Here is a 15821-nt window from a genome sequence, read left to right on the forward strand (position 1 = left end):
CGCCTCTCGGGGGGTGACACCATTAAGTGCCGCACCGGGTGACACCCGACCTCGCTACGCCACTGGCATGTGGCATGTTAAGTGTGTCGAATTTTTAGCTAATGAGTTATTTCTTTGCTTTGTCGCTAATATCGTTCAGTGTGTAGTAAAGTACGTTGCGTTTTGACCAATAATTATTTTATAAATTATTTTTCTCAAACAAGTACAACATTTTAAAATATATAGGCCTATAATTCACGTGAAACGGATACCGATGGCTGAGACATGAACTTAAAAGGTACAAAAAAAGCGCTGATGTGCTTCTTTCTATCCATCAGTACCGAAGCTGGGATGGTCTCAACTACTTTTGATTACTCTTCATTTTAATAATAGGCTATGGGGTCATCCATAAATGACGTCACGCTTTTTTGACGATTTTTTACCCCCCCCCCCCTTTCGCCTGCGTCACACATCGTCACAAAAAGCCAGACCCCCCCCCCCCTAAAATGACGTCACACCTCATGCTAAACCCCCCCCCCCCACACCCCCTAAATTGCAGTTGAATTTTTCTTAAAGCATCGACATTTTTCCAAAATCTTATCTAACTCTGTCAACATAGAGTATTTTAATCAAATCCTATTACAATTTATAAAAACCGTTTTTTAAAACGCGAAATAACGGCTAAAACTTGTTTTCTAAAATTGCTTTTTTATAATGCAAAAGTGTGACGTTACTCCATCTACCCCCCCCCCCCCTTCCTCATCACACACCGCAACTAAATTTCGGACCCCTTCCCCACTCCCCACTACGAGTGTAAATTATTTATGGACGCCCCCATCTAGGCGTAATAAAGCGGACGCTCCAGGTCAAAGGTCATGGTTGTTTTATAAAGTGTTCTATAACATGTTCTGTAAGTGTGAACGCTAAAGTAAACATTGTTGTTGTATAGAGAAAATGTTTCCACATAAAAATAACTTTTGGCGGGCTTCCTGTTCTAGAAATGTGTATTATACTTGTCGTAAGTGTAAACGCGGTGTAAAGTTTACATGTTCTATGGAGAAAAAAGTTTCCAGATAAGAATGACTTTTCGCGGGCTTTGTGTGTTCCAGACATGTATGGTATACATGTCGTATGTATGGTTAGGGCCTAGGGCCTAAAAGGGAAACTACTCTAAATAATTTCTGAAGAAAGCTGCTGTTCTCAGTAGTAGCAAATTTTCAATCTTTGATCAGTAATAGGCCTAATGTGCGGTGGAGGTAACTAATGAATATTTCTTTCATTTGGCCATATTAAAGACATATTGTCATATTCATTATTAATTAACTCTCCTCCACTTCCACATTACTAGTGGCCGAATTACTGACCGAATTTACGACGCTAAAGTTTAGCCTCTAATCTAAACTAAGGTTTTTACTTTTACCCATGATCATTAATTATTCACGACACTATAGAATTATAGATAGATCTAGGCCCTAATTAGATCTAGATCTAGTAATTTTTAATTTAAGATACAATTTTTGTCATTTAATAATAGAAAGTTTAAAAAAAAATTAAGAACAAACAATGATGTAAATTTCATCATTTTGCCAATTAAATATCAGTATGTTCAAACAAGCAGATAGACAGGGAAGCTGCCTATTACTCCTTCTTCTGATGTGGTACCAGTGGCATAGCGAGGGAGGGGGGGTGGGCGGTGCTGACCGCACCGGTGACACCATTTAGGGGGTGACACCAAGGCAAAATTAAGCAAAATATAGGGCCTATACAGAAAAATCATAATTTTACTTAATTAAATGATTAATTAAAGTGAATTAGGGGCCTATTTTTATTAAATAGTCTGTTAAGAGCAAAGTGATCAAATCCCGCCGCAGGTGGTATGGGGGGGGGGGGGGTGACACCATGACGTAAATCTACTAATGGTAAAGAAAACATGCCACATCCAGCTGAAATTATAACCGAATATACATACAAATCGTTAGTATTATCTGAGCACAGTTTAAAAAGCAATCACCATGGGGGTGAAAAGAGGGATGGGGAGAGTTACATCAACTCAACGTTGCAATATATATGCCTGAGGAAAACAGTTTGGTTGAGAATTGTAATAAGCTATTTGTTAAACCATATATGGGGTGGGGATGGGGGGTAAAAAAATTAAATACATTCAGCAGAAAAAAAAAAATTTAAATAATTAAATATTTAAATAATAATAACCCTAACCCTTACAAGTGTAGGCTATATTGTAACGTTAACCTATCTATCAGCCAAATAGAAGGAGAACGTCCCCGGATTCTTTTTTCGGGGTCATATGCAAATGCCTTACGGCCTAAGTGGATGAACACTTAACACAACGACCCACTAGGGCTCGAATTTAATGTCTAGGGAAGCTAGTGATACTATTGTAATTAACACTCATCCAATCTACATACGACCTTTTAATCAGCGAACTCAGAAGTGGCAGAACACAAGGTTGAACTAAATAAAATATTTAATGTATAAAATATCAAAACCCAACTTACACAATGTAGGAAAAAACACTATCACAGATTTCTACACTGTCTAAAGAACAGCTACAGGCCACACAACACTGCTGTAGTTTCTAGAATTACTTAGCGACAAGTAATATTAAACTAGAAGACTAAATCAACTGAAGAAAGCAAGGCACACACAGGTCTTAAGTACTCTCACGTTCAAATGGTCAGAGTCTATAGCCGGACAATATGGACGGCTGCCTGATCAAGGTAAAACTGCCCCGTAGACTGCCAGGTCAAGAAAAACTGCCTCGTGTTGCGAGTGTGCAGTGCAATTAAAGACTTCTGTGACAGGGGAGGTTATCCTCAACTCATGTCGCCATTGGTTGGGATAATCATCTGATCAGAATCATTCAATCAGATTTTAATGGAAAATTTCTATGTCTCAAACACCTTAATAAGTCAGTGGAAAAACCCCAGGTGTTACACCATCATTCCATATAAGGAATTATACAATGTCAAAATAAAAATGACTCGACCTAAGTAGGTCACATCCCCTCCCTTTTTGGAAGTGACAGATAGGTTCCACAAAAACATACATAAGGAACCAATCTGGCAATGAAATAACAAAAATGTTTTACAAATGTAGGCAATCAAAATCATAACACCAGATGAAAATATCCCTGAACATAAAAGGGAAGTAACTCCAACTTTTACAATTGGTGAAAGGGGAGTAACCCTTCAAAAAGTAATTATACATCAAAATCCCTCAAAAAAGGGTATTACAATATTTCCATGAGGATATTAAAAGTGGTAAACCCGCCAGGGTAAGACCTTTATTTCAATGACTAGCTACAATATCAATTGAGTCATGTAAGACATATTATTATAAAAGATTACATATAATCAAAAACCACCTTTAATTAAGGTTCACCTGAAAATAAACAAAATATTCAACAGGATTGGAATTTTGATAAAAATTCAAAACTCACACCACTCATTTTCATATGAGTGACACTCAAACAAAACCTGTTTATGGTCCTAATGAACCACAAAGCATGTCACATGATCAATGTGTGTAACAAGATTTTACATCCTTGACAAACAATCAGCCACAACATTATCACTACCCTTAATGTGTGAAATTTCCAGATTAAAATTTTGGAAATATAAGCACCATCTCAATATTCTTTGATTTGTCTGTCCTAACTTAGAGGTAAATTTCAAAGGATCATGGTCAGAAAACACTCTGACTGGATTGGTTGAAGAAGAGACATAGACTTCAAAATGTTGTAATGATAAAACCAAAGCTAAAGCTTCTTTTTCAATAGTAGAATAATTCTTTTGGTTTTCATTTAACTTCCTGGAAAAAAAGGCAATGGGATGGTCAATTCCCATGTTGTCTTCTTGAAATAGGACTGAGCCAATGGCTAAGTTGCTAGCATCAATGGCAAGTTTAAAGGGCTTGCTGAAATTTGGTGCAGCCATAACAGGAGCATTTGATAAAAATGACTTAATGGTTAAAAAAACTTCTTGACATTTATTTGACCATTTAAACTCAACACCCTTTTTCAATAATGCAGTAAGAGGTTCAGCAATAGCTGAAAAGTTTTGACAGAACCGCCTATAGTAACCAGCCATCCCAAGGAACTTTTTGATCTCTTTACAATTTTTGGGAGGTGGCAACTTTACAATAGCATCTACTTTAGCTTCAATGGGCCGAACTTGGTTCGTTCCCACTTGATAACCCAAATAGGTAATTGAAGCTTTACAGAAATCACTTTTATGTAAGTTTACAGTAAAATTAACTTCAGACAATTTTCTAAAAAGGTTAGTCAATTGAACAATATGTTCTTCAAAAGTATTAGAAAATACTACTATATCATCTATGTAGGCCTCACATTGGTCTATGTCAGCAATGACAGAGTTAATGACTCTCTGGAAAGTTTGACCAGCATTTCGCATACCAAAGGGCATACGTTTGTATCTATAAAAACCATTAGGGGTTACAAAAGCAGATATTTCTTTTGCACGGTCAGATAAGGGGATTTGCCAGTATCCTGAAAGTAAATCAATTTTGGAAATTATCTTAGCCTGACCAACTTTATCAATAACGTCTTCTATTCGAGGTAAGGGATAGGAATCAGCTTTGGTGAGCGCATTCACCTTCCTAAAGTCGGTCACAAACCTGAAAGATCCACCGTCTTTCGGTACTAGGAGACATGGGGAACTCCAGCTGCTGACTGGGCTCAATGATATCATTCTTGAGCATATAATCAATTTTATCTTTTATCAAAGCAGCTTTTTCCGGGTTAACTCTATAGGGGTGTTGTTTAATGGGTTTTGCGTCACCAACGTCTACATCATGAGGTGGAACCTTCGCTTCTTTGGGGACATCCCCAAAAATAGAGGGAAATGTCTCAAATAATTGGGACAATCTCTGGCTTTCCTCTGTGGACAAATGCATAAGGTGGACATTCAAATCATCTAAAAAGGAAGAATTTACCAATTTTGGGGGTTTCAATTTATCATGTATCACATCATCAGAAACATTTGAACATACAGGTAAAGTAATTTTAGCTGTGGATTGAAAATTGTTACAATTATCATAATATTTTTTCAGTGAGTTGACATGATACACTGTCTGTTTCTTTCTTCTGTCGGGCGTATTGACAACATAGTTCAAATCACTTAATTTTGAATGCACAGTAAAAGGTCCACAATATCTCAAGGATAACGCATTGTTCAGATTAGGCACTAGCACAAGAACTTTGTCGCCTGGATTGAATGTTCGTTTACAAGAACTCTTATCATACAGTCCTTTCATTTTCACTTGGGCCCTTCTTAAGTTCTTGTGAGCCATTTCGCACACGGCTTTCAGTCGAACGTGAAAATCGTCAAAGTTTTCCACTGGATGATCACTGGTACCTGTCCAACGTTCGTGTATCAGCTTCAGGGGACCACGGACAGAATGTCCAAACACAAGTTGAAAAGGCGAGTAGCCTAAAGAGTCCTGGACACAGTCCCTCGCGGCGAAAATAATCCAAGGAACAGACTCATCCCATTGGGTGTTACTATTAGCGAATGTCCTTAGCATGGTTTTGAGGGTTTGGTGGAACCTCTCAAGTACGCCTTGAGACTGAGGGTGGTAGGCTGAGCTGGTGATGTGGGTAACGCCTAGCTTGGCTAGTGCTTCCTGAAAATGGTGACTGGTGAAGTTGCTGCCTTGATCTGTTTGCACGATTCTAGGTAATCCAAAGGTAGTGAAGAACCGGGTCATGGCTCTGACTACAGTCTTTGCCTTAATGTTCCGTAAGGGAATCGCCTCGGGAAAACGGGTACTTGAACACATAAAGGTAAGTAGGTACTCGTTGCCCGCCTTGGTTTTAGGCAATGGACCTACGCAGTCCATGACGATTTTAGAAAAGGGTTCTTCTAATACAGGAATCGGACTCAAAGGGGCCTTAGGAATTGTCTGGTTTGGCTTTCCGGCCAACTGACAGTTCGTGCAACTTCTACAGTAACGCGACACATCTTTTCTCATTTTGGGCCAAAAGAACAGTTCTTTGATCTTCGCCGTCGTTTTAGTGACTCCTGGGTGCGCTGACATTGGATGGTCATGTGCCAGCTTAAGTATTTCATGCCGATAAGGTGGAGGGATCCACAGCTGGTTTTTACCCAACCATGGTTCGGCTGGTGAGGCATTCACTGGTATAGCGCGACGAAAGAAGAGGCCGTTCTCGGAGAAATATTCTCCATCGTCAGATGATAGAGATTTTTCGACCGTTGCTTTGAGTTCCGCGTCGACTTGCTGAGCTTTAATGATGTCTTCCTGAGATATTCTCAGGGGTAAGCCCAAGCTTGTGTTTTCTGGAAGCATAGACTCCAGTTTGGGAGTCGAATTTCTTGACGATGATGGCGGGTGTGGTTCAGACGTTGTGTCAGCCAATTGTTTGGTCTGGCTTCTTGTCACCGCACATGCAGGATACAGTTCATAATCATTATCTGGAACTGTTGACAAAGGGTCTGAAACCGTACAGGGGTATACTTTGCTTCCCGCAAGGTCATTCCCTAGAAGTAGGTGTACTCCTGGGACTGGAATACTATCTATCACACCTAAAATGACCTCACCTTCGACGAGATGATGTTTCAAGGCAAACTTGTGTAGAGGGACGACAGTAGATTTTGTCCCCACTCCCTGGATAATGGAAATCCTTCCGGTGTTCGTCTCTGGTGAAATGTCCATTGAACTTTTCAAAAGGAGTGATTGTGACGCTCCTGTGTCTCTTAGAACGGTGATATTCTTCTGAGACAACGGATCACCTGGTTTGCTAATGATGGCTTCGGCAATAAAAGATGAAAAGTCAACTTTTCTCGATCCCTCGAGATCGGTAGACTCGGAAGAAACTGGATGGTGGCGAGAACAGTCAAAATGTGACTGCACATAATGTGTGGAGACTTGACTACCTTCTTGCGGACACTTAGGGTTAGAGCCCTTTTGAATTCTAGAGTTCATAGTTGAACTGGCTGCTTGAGGGGATAGAGCATAGTGCGCGGAAGTACGCACCACCTCTCTGTTATATTGAAGACGTTTGTAACAGTCCTTGACATGGTGCCCAGGCCTTTTGCAGAACTGGCATACCGCTCGACGATTGAGAGTTGATCTTGGTTTCTCTCTGGACTGTGATGCCTTCAAATGTTGGCCAACAGGATGATTGCTGCCAAAAAGGGGAAGCACGGGGTTGAGGCGGTTTCCTGACACTGGTGGTTTCTTATGCACCAACATATATGTGTCAGCCGACTCAGCAGCCTTCTGGATGTCAGTTATCTTGTTATCCAGAATGTGTAGTCGTATCTCTTCAGGCAGGGACGATAGGAATTCTTCCCTTAGGATAAGTGACCTGAGTTTCTCAAACTCAGAAACTTCTTCAGAGTGTAGCCACCTTGAGAATATTTTCTCCTTTTCAAAAAGAAATTCCACATATGATTGTGTGGGTAACTTGCGGAGTGTTCGGAATTTTGTCCGATAGGCCTCGGGCGTCAGTGCATAGGCCTTTAAAATGGCAGTCTTGACCAAACTATAGTTATTTTGAACGTCGTGAGAGAGTGCCTGGTATGTTTTTGCAGCTTTCCCAGTAAGGACAGAACTCAATAAAGCAGTAATGGAGGTTTCGGGCCATTCACAAGTCTTCGCTAAACTCTCAAACGAGTTAAAGAAAACGACCAAATCTGTTTCATCAAATTTAGGAACTAATTTCCCAAATTTGGCAATCACTTGCCCTACCGACAACTTTTTTGGATCTACCAGAGAAGTGACATCACTAACTTGACCAAACTCTAATTCCAACCTCCTCTTGTCTAAAGCAATTTTAGCCTCTAACTCCTGTCTCTCTAGAGCAACTTTCTCCTTCTCTAAAGCAATTCTAGCTTCTAATTCTACCTTCTCTAGAGTTTTCTCCTCGCGGAGCAACACACCAGCCAACAAACTTTCATCAAATACTCCTTCATTAATGAAATGAACAACAATTTTATCTCTCAACACTTCTGACTTCTGCGTAACAGAATAATCCAATTTCAATTCCTTAACAACACTAACCAAAACTTTTCTACTCAACTTTTCTACATCTTCAACAGTAGGATTAGCCAAAAAAGACTCCATAACACTAACTTGAAAATCACAACAAGCCTAGATCCTTTAAATTAATACACAGCGTTGGGCCGTGTACTTGACCTCTAAATGTAGGACGTGACACGTCTGCTTATTTGACCTAGATACTCTAGCCTGAGCGCGCGTTGTAAGGACACTGCGCTACTGGATATAAAAACAACTAAATCCAACTAACCTTAGTATTCAACTGATATAAACAACAACTGGAACGACAGATTAAATCCCGGACGAGCCCCCACTTTGTAACGTTAACCTATCTATCAGCCAAATAGAAGGAGAACGTCCCCGGATTCTTTTTTCGGGGTCATATGCAAATGCCTTACGGCCTAAGTGGATGAACACTTAACACAACGACCCACTAGGGCTCGAATTTAATGTCTAGGGAAGCTAGTGATACTATTGTAATTAACACTCATCCAATCTACATACGACCTTTTAATCAGCGAACTCAGAAGTGGCAGAACACAAGGTTGAACTAAATAAAATATTTAATGTATAAAATATCAAAACCCAACTTACACAATGTAGGAAAAAACACTATCACAGATTTCTACACTGTCTAAAGAACAGCTACAGGCCACACAACACTGCTGTAGTTTCTAGAATTACTTAGCGACAAGTAATATTAAACTAGAAGACTAAATCAACTGAAGAAAGCAAGGCACACACAGGTCTTAAGTACTCTCACGTTCAAATGGTCAGAGTCTATAGCCGGACAATATGGACGGCTGCCTGATCAAGGTAAAACTGCCCCGTAGACTGCCAGGTCAAGAAAAACTGCCTCGTGTTGCGAGTGTGCAGTGCAATTAAAGACTTCTGTGACAGGGGAGGTTATCCTCAACTCATGTCGCCATTGGTTGGGATAATCATCTGATCAGAATCATTCAATCAGATTTTAATGGAAAATTTCTATGTCTCAAACACCTTAATAAGTCAGTGGAAAAACCCCAGGTGTTACACCATCATTCCATATAAGGAATTATACAATGTCAAAATAAAAATGACTCGACCTAAGTAGGTCACAATATGAAATATATATATATATATATATATATATATATATATATATATATATATATATATATATTCCTACGGGGGGGGGGTGACACCATCAGGTGCTGCACCTGGTGACACCCGACCTCGCTACGCCACTGTGTGGTACAACTAAACACTTAGATCTAGATCTAGCTTAATAAACTTTTACGAGAACTTTAAGGTTTTTGGGATTATAATAGATATGGGTGTCCGATTATGGAATCTTCTTTAAAAAAGGGGTGTTGGGTTGTTAGTAGTATTGCAATCTCGACTAATTTTATGGTTAGAAATTAGGGTTAGGCGTATTGTAGGACCTGGGTTGGGGTTAGGGACAGGGTTAGCATTGACATTAGCCAGCCATGAGTGTATTTATTTAGTTAACTACCAGAAACCTAACACCCCTTTTTTAAAGAAGATTTCATAATCGGACACCAGTATAACCATACTTAGTTTAATTTTTTTACTTGCATATTTCTGTTGCCCCTACCCTCTAGCAAAGAATCATTTTAATATCTTAAAAAACAACATAGATTTTCGGTCTGCATACTGACCTATATAGAACAGCACCCCTCTCTTTAATTTTACTTGATTAGTTCCAATTATCCTTCATTAAAATTTTATTTTACTTTCTTATTTCTTTCTATTGCCTGGCCCAGAAACAAAAAAAAAGCAACTGCAAATCAATTTAAAAACAAATTTTTTTTTGAAAAATCATATCACAGTTTATCACAAATAAAACTTACAATAATATCAGCACCTGAAATAATCCATAAAATTTAATTAGGCCTATAGCTATAATTAGCTATTATTTTGCGAATAGGCCTAATTAAAATTGTAATCAAAATGATAATAATTAGCCTATTTTAAATGGATTATCTTGATTAGAAAAATACATATTTTCAGTAGTACCTTGAGCTAAGAGTTTAATTTATAAATAATTTTATCCCTAACATTGCTTGTATGTCAAAATGCCATTCTCTCTCTGCAGTTTTTCTACTGAAATTAATTGAAATGCTATTAATTTGTTCCAGCCCCCAAAATACCACCCAATTTTTTACGTGTTTTTTTTTTTAAATAAGAAAAGTGTATTTAAAAATTGCAAATATTGTTTACCAACATAATAAAGAATAATGCATCGAAATGAACTGGTTTGAAAGAGTATATTTATCTTGAAAGTCAGCTGACTTCAGTTTATGGAAGATTCTGGTAGAAGTGTAGGCTTAGTGTAAAAGTAAAGTTTCCTTTTCAAACCTGACGGTCTATTGGGCAAGTGAAGTAGAATTCACTTGTTTCTATGACCTCGGCATATGAAGAGATAGTGTGGTCAGCACTATGCCCAGCCACCTTTACTTTCCCTAACGTGAGTTAGGTACCCTTCAGAGTTGGGTGGACTCAAGGACGGTCTACTGACTTAAACCCGGATTTAAACTCGAGACTTATGGGTTAGCAGTCCAGCTCTCTACAGCTAGACCACTCCTTCCCATAGGCTTAATGTAGTGTGTAGATAGGTGGTGGAGCCTCACTTGGTTCACTTACTCTCTGTTCATTATAAGCTCTTTTTAATTCACTTGCTTGTTTACTCTCTTAATGCCGGACTTCATCCATACATTTTTCAGAACTTTGATGTCACCAAATTTAATTGAACCTATATAATGTTTTGTTCATCCATACATTTTTCAGAACTTTGATGTCACCAAATATAATTGAACCTATATAATGTTTTGTTCATCCATACATTTTTCAGAACTTTGATGTCACCAAATTGAACCTATATAATGTTTTGTTCATCCATACATTTTTCAGAACTTTGATGTCACCAAATATAATTGAACCTTTATAATGTTTTGTTACTTTCGCTTGAGTTCCATCACTGCTTTTCTCTTTGCTGGTCTTAAATTTTCTGCCAAGCTTTCTGCACTACTTCACACAGGCTTTTTAAATAATTGTCCAAGAGGTTTGTTTTTTCATCTCTTTCAGAAAGTTTAAAAAATGAGTTACTTCAGTGCCATTAAATACCTTCAATGCACCATCTGTTGCAACTTTTTCAGGGTGTTTTTTTCCCACAAACAGTGCAACTCACTAATCCGGTTACTTGTATAAAAAAAATTTCACACATGTCAAAGCAATTTTTGCTTGCTCGAGATCTCATATCTTAAATACCCTGTAAGTCAGGGTTCTCTTATGTCCAGGTACCACTTTAAATATGTTACCGGCAATGTGCAAAAACCAGCATGTTATAGAATACTTACAAAGTATGAAATGCATCCTATTTCTGTCTTATTTCATACATTTCCTAGTCATTCTATAGAATACCAAATAACAAATAGACAGCGTGTGTAATGCACATTCCCGCCAGAACATTCCTTCACCATTGTTAGGTTTAAGGTTAGGATTAGAAAAAAAATTAAGCGCAGTTCAAAATGACATTCTAGCCTTCCATGCTGCAAGAGATAGTTAGTAATAATGCTTCTGATTTGTTTGTTCTCCTAGTAAAGATTTTCTCTTGTTCATTTTGTATTTATTCTTTCATTATTTTAGTGTTTTGATACCAAAGACATTTCCACTCTAGGGATTTCAAACTTGGCCTGAGCAGTTCTTGTCATTTTTATTATGCCTAGGCATTTAATATAATGCCTAGGAAAAGTATTTAACAATGCTGATATTGTATACATTGCCTGAAAACAACAAGGATTGTATACATTGTCTAGGTATTCTATAGAATGCTGGAGTTTCATACTTTGCCAGGAACATAAATAACATATCTATATATTATATATAGATATATTATGTTACTGGCAATATATATTAAACAAGCCATAACCCCCCCCCCCCTTCCTCCCCCCCCCCATGTTTAAAATAGTTTCAAACTAAATTATCTGCCCCTAATAGTCGTCACTAAACCCGACTTCACGAAGGTAACCATAGCAAGAACCACAGCTCACTAAGACCATGTAGGGGTGGGGATGGTAGGGAGCGCGTTTACAGCTTGTTTTCTATCGTCTCCTAGAAGAGAATTATATATAGATCTATAGATAATACATAAAAGTGAAGTGAAAGTATGTGGGTGTGGGTGGGTCTGTCCTTCATGCATTACTATACCTTAGTTTCATCCCTTCACCGTTAAACTTTGAGGAGTTGTTGAGAATGCTCCTGGAAAGTTTGTGTGGGGAAAAATCGTAACTCTGATCATTGCATTTATCATAACGTAAAAAAAAAAGATTCCTCTTTAGACCTAACAATCCATTGGGCAGATGAAGTGTAGCTCATATGTTTCTTGACCTCTGCATATAAAGGGATAATCTGTTCAGCACTATGCCCAGCCGCCTTCACTTCGCTAACGTGAGTTAGGTACCCATCAGAGTTGGGTGGACTCAGGGACATTGCACTAACTTGATTGAACCCGGTTCCGAACTCAAAACTATGGCGTTAGCAGTCTAATGTCCACCGCTAGGCCACGCCGTCCCATTGCATTTATCATAACTTTCTCTTATATTTAAGCTAACAATGTCACAGGTAAATATAATATAGTATTACGATACCCTTCTCTAATCCTTTTGAATTAGTCAGGGAATCGTGAACAAGAAAAATAAAATTAAAATAAATAAACACCAGTCTCAATGATCTCTATTTATTGCCACAAAATACAACACGTAACGTTAACCCGCCACCACATGGAACACAATAAGAAAAATACACAACTATCTACAACAACTGAAGTCCATGCCTCCTCATTAGCTATCCGAGTGAGTGTCTCCGTGTGTGTGTCTCCCTAGTCTGCTGTCTACCCTCCTAAAGTACTTGTCCCCCGTTCGTCACCGTGGGACCAATTTTAATTAGAGCCTGACCCTAGGTCAGATCCATCCATAACCGTCTACTTTGTCCCCGTCCGATCTGGAAGGTTTTCCCAGCCGTAAACCACAGTCTGTCACTAGCCTAGGTCAAGCATCAATGGTCAGCCCGTGGCGTCACAAGGTAATTTATGGGCTGTTGGCCACGTTACTAGCCTAGGTCAAGCATCAAGTGTCAGCCCGTGATGTCACAAGGTAATTTATGGGCTGTTGGCCACGTCACTAGCCTACGTCAAGCATCAAGGGTCAGCCAGTGGCGTCACAAGGTAATTTATGGGCTGTTGGCCACGTTACTTGCCTAGGTCAAGCATCAAGGGTCAGCCTGTGGCGTCACAAGGTAATTTATGGGCTGTTGGCCACATTACTAGCCTAGGTCAAGCATCAAGGGTCAGCCTGTGGCGTCACAAGGTAATTTATGGGCTGTTGGCCACTTTACTTGCCTAGGTCAAGCATCAAGGGTCAGCCTGTGGCGTCACAAGGTAATTTATGGGCTGTTGGCCACATTACTAGCCTAGGTCAAGCATCAAGGGTCAGCCAGTGGCGTCACAAGGTAATTTATGCGCTGTTGGCCACTTTACTTGCCTAGGTCAAGCATCAAGGGTCAGCCAGTGACGTCACAAGGTAATTTATGGGCTGTTGGCCACATTACTAGCCTAGGTCAAGCATCAAGGGTATCCCGTGGCGTCACAAGGTAATTTATGGGCTGTTAGCCACGTTACTAGCCGAGTCTCAAAGTCTCCAATTCTGCACCGCCCACAGCGTGGAATCCAATTAACAGTGTGGTTGGCCAGAACCTTAGATTCTCACGGCCTATACTGGCCAGTACATAAACATGCCTCCGCATTTCATCTTAATTACCTGGCCGGCTATTCAAGCGCTGGTCACCTGTCTCCTCGATGGGGCCAAACACAGGTAAAGATCCCTTGGGATCGTAACAATAGCATCTTTTTTTTTTTTTAATGTATCCCTTGCCGCAAACAATTAAGAACTTTTTGGTTCATTAATTTTATTCATACTCTTAAATCTAATTTAAATAACACCAAAAACAAACAAAAAATAGTGATTTTAATAGATATATATAAATAAATGCTATAAAACTCTGAGTAATCAGAAAATATAAATAATCTGAATCCTAATCTTTTTTAATTATGAACAGAAAAAAAAATTTAGGGTAGATTAATAATTTAAATATAGACTTAAACACCAATATTTATTGCAAGTTTAATTTCTTTTTAAATTACCACCTTTAGCATTAACATTAAAATAATTGAATTCATTAGTTTTATTTGCTCTACTGTTATTAAAACTTATCCATTTTTTTCTAGGATATTATTAGCCAGAATATGATTTGACATTGCTCAGTTGAATATGTTTTAGCAATGTGGATGTCATTGTATTTTCTTCATTTAGTGCGTTACATAATACTACTTCATGAATTGTAATATGAAATTTAATATCTACATTTTTATCTTTTCTAAAAGTTTTACAATTGTTTTCAGATATGTCGGAGTTTATTAAAGAAAAATCTCAGGTAACCCTAAATGAGCTGTGGAAGAAAAAAGAAGTTCCAAAAAAGTTATCTACTGCCCCCGATCATGATGATGATGTTCAAATAATACAAGTTGAGAATATTTCACAAAACATGGCGAGGACAACAAGTATTGGTCAAGGAAAAAGAAAACTTTCTCTTAAAAAATCAAAGTGTGGAAAACAACTCAAGATAGAAGAATCTACAACTACAACACATGAAAGACAATTAGAATTTCATACAGACAATAGATGTGACAGACAATTGGAATTACATACAGACAATAGATGTGACAGACAATTGGAATTACATACAGACAATAGATGTGACAGACAATTGGAATTACATACAGACAATAGATGTGACAGACAATTGGAATTACATACAGACAATAGATGTGACAGACAATTGGAATTGACCTTGACTGGATCTGTCTCAGAAAGCAGCTCAGATAAGCAAGTGCCGTATTACTTAAACAACTTTGAAACGCTACTTAAGGCTGTAACTGAAGATAAGAGTTATGTGCCCCTATTCAACTCTGACGACAGGGCAGTCATTTCTTCTTACCATAAGCTTTCAAGTGAGTTTTTGATAACTACATCTCATTAGCCTATGACTATCAACTAATTAACTACCTACTTCCTTCTTCTTTGCCTTTTTCATCCCCCTTGGAGCATAGGCCATTCACAACATCCTTTCAGCCTTTTTTTGTCTTTTTCAGTTTTTTTTTACATTGCTTTCCAACTCCCTCCAATAATTTCATGTCATTCAATTTCTCTGTCAGGCGCTTTTGGGTTTCCCACTTTTTCTTGTGGATGGCATAATATTCCTTGTCTGGTTAATACTTGTTGCCAGTTTCTTCATGATATGGCCCTACATCTCCACATTGTTTTCAGAACTTCTTGTTTATTTTAATTTTGCCCTGTCCATTCCCCAACTGTTGTAGTTGGTCCATATCAAATACCTACACATATCAAATACTAGAGTTAATTACTAGATCAGCCCAATGAATTACCTAGACACAAACTAGAGTTAATTGCTATTTTGATCCTAATTAAGCACCCACACTCATATTAAACTACTCTCTCCAGGCTCAGCTAAAAAACTCTATGTACGGATGCTGTGTCGGAAGTTTGGCTGGATCCCAGTTAAAAAATTAAACTATCCAGAAATAGCGGCAGACTTGAAACCATACTTATTGGAGCTAACTACAGCTGGATTGGTCCATTCTGGTAGCAGGGAATCATTGGGGTGTGAGGGGGTGGTTTGTGTGAGAGAGAGTGGCTTGGGTGGGT

At 38.5% G+C, this 15821-nt stretch overlaps 1 protein-coding gene across 5 annotated transcripts in view; it reads left to right on the forward strand.

Moving 5' to 3' along the window:
- The first annotated feature begins 1127 nt into the window (after positions 1 to 1127).
- LOC131942047 (fanconi-associated nuclease 1) overlaps positions 1128 to 15821 on the forward strand; it is a 45909-nt gene continuing 31215 nt past the window's right edge. The window contains exons 1-3 of one of the 5 annotated variants that reach the window (XM_059301716.1): positions 1128 to 1235; positions 14498 to 15106; positions 15618 to 15758. In XM_059301716.1, coding sequence (XP_059157699.1) covers positions 1223 to 1235; positions 14498 to 15106; positions 15618 to 15758 — 763 coding nt within the window. In that variant the 5' untranslated portion in view covers positions 1128 to 1222. Of the gene's footprint in view, positions 1236 to 13578; positions 13911 to 14497; positions 15107 to 15617; positions 15759 to 15821 lie in introns of those variants that run through there. The other 4 variants (XR_009386701.1, XM_059301718.1, XM_059301717.1 and 1 more) reach the window with 4 other exon arrangements.

Source organism: Physella acuta, unplaced genomic scaffold (assembly GCF_028476545.2).
Source record: "Physella acuta isolate Inbredline_101_S28 unplaced genomic scaffold, ASM2847654v3 ptg000385l, whole genome shotgun sequence".
Taxonomy (NCBI): Eukaryota; Metazoa; Mollusca; class Gastropoda; family Physidae; genus Physella; species Physella acuta.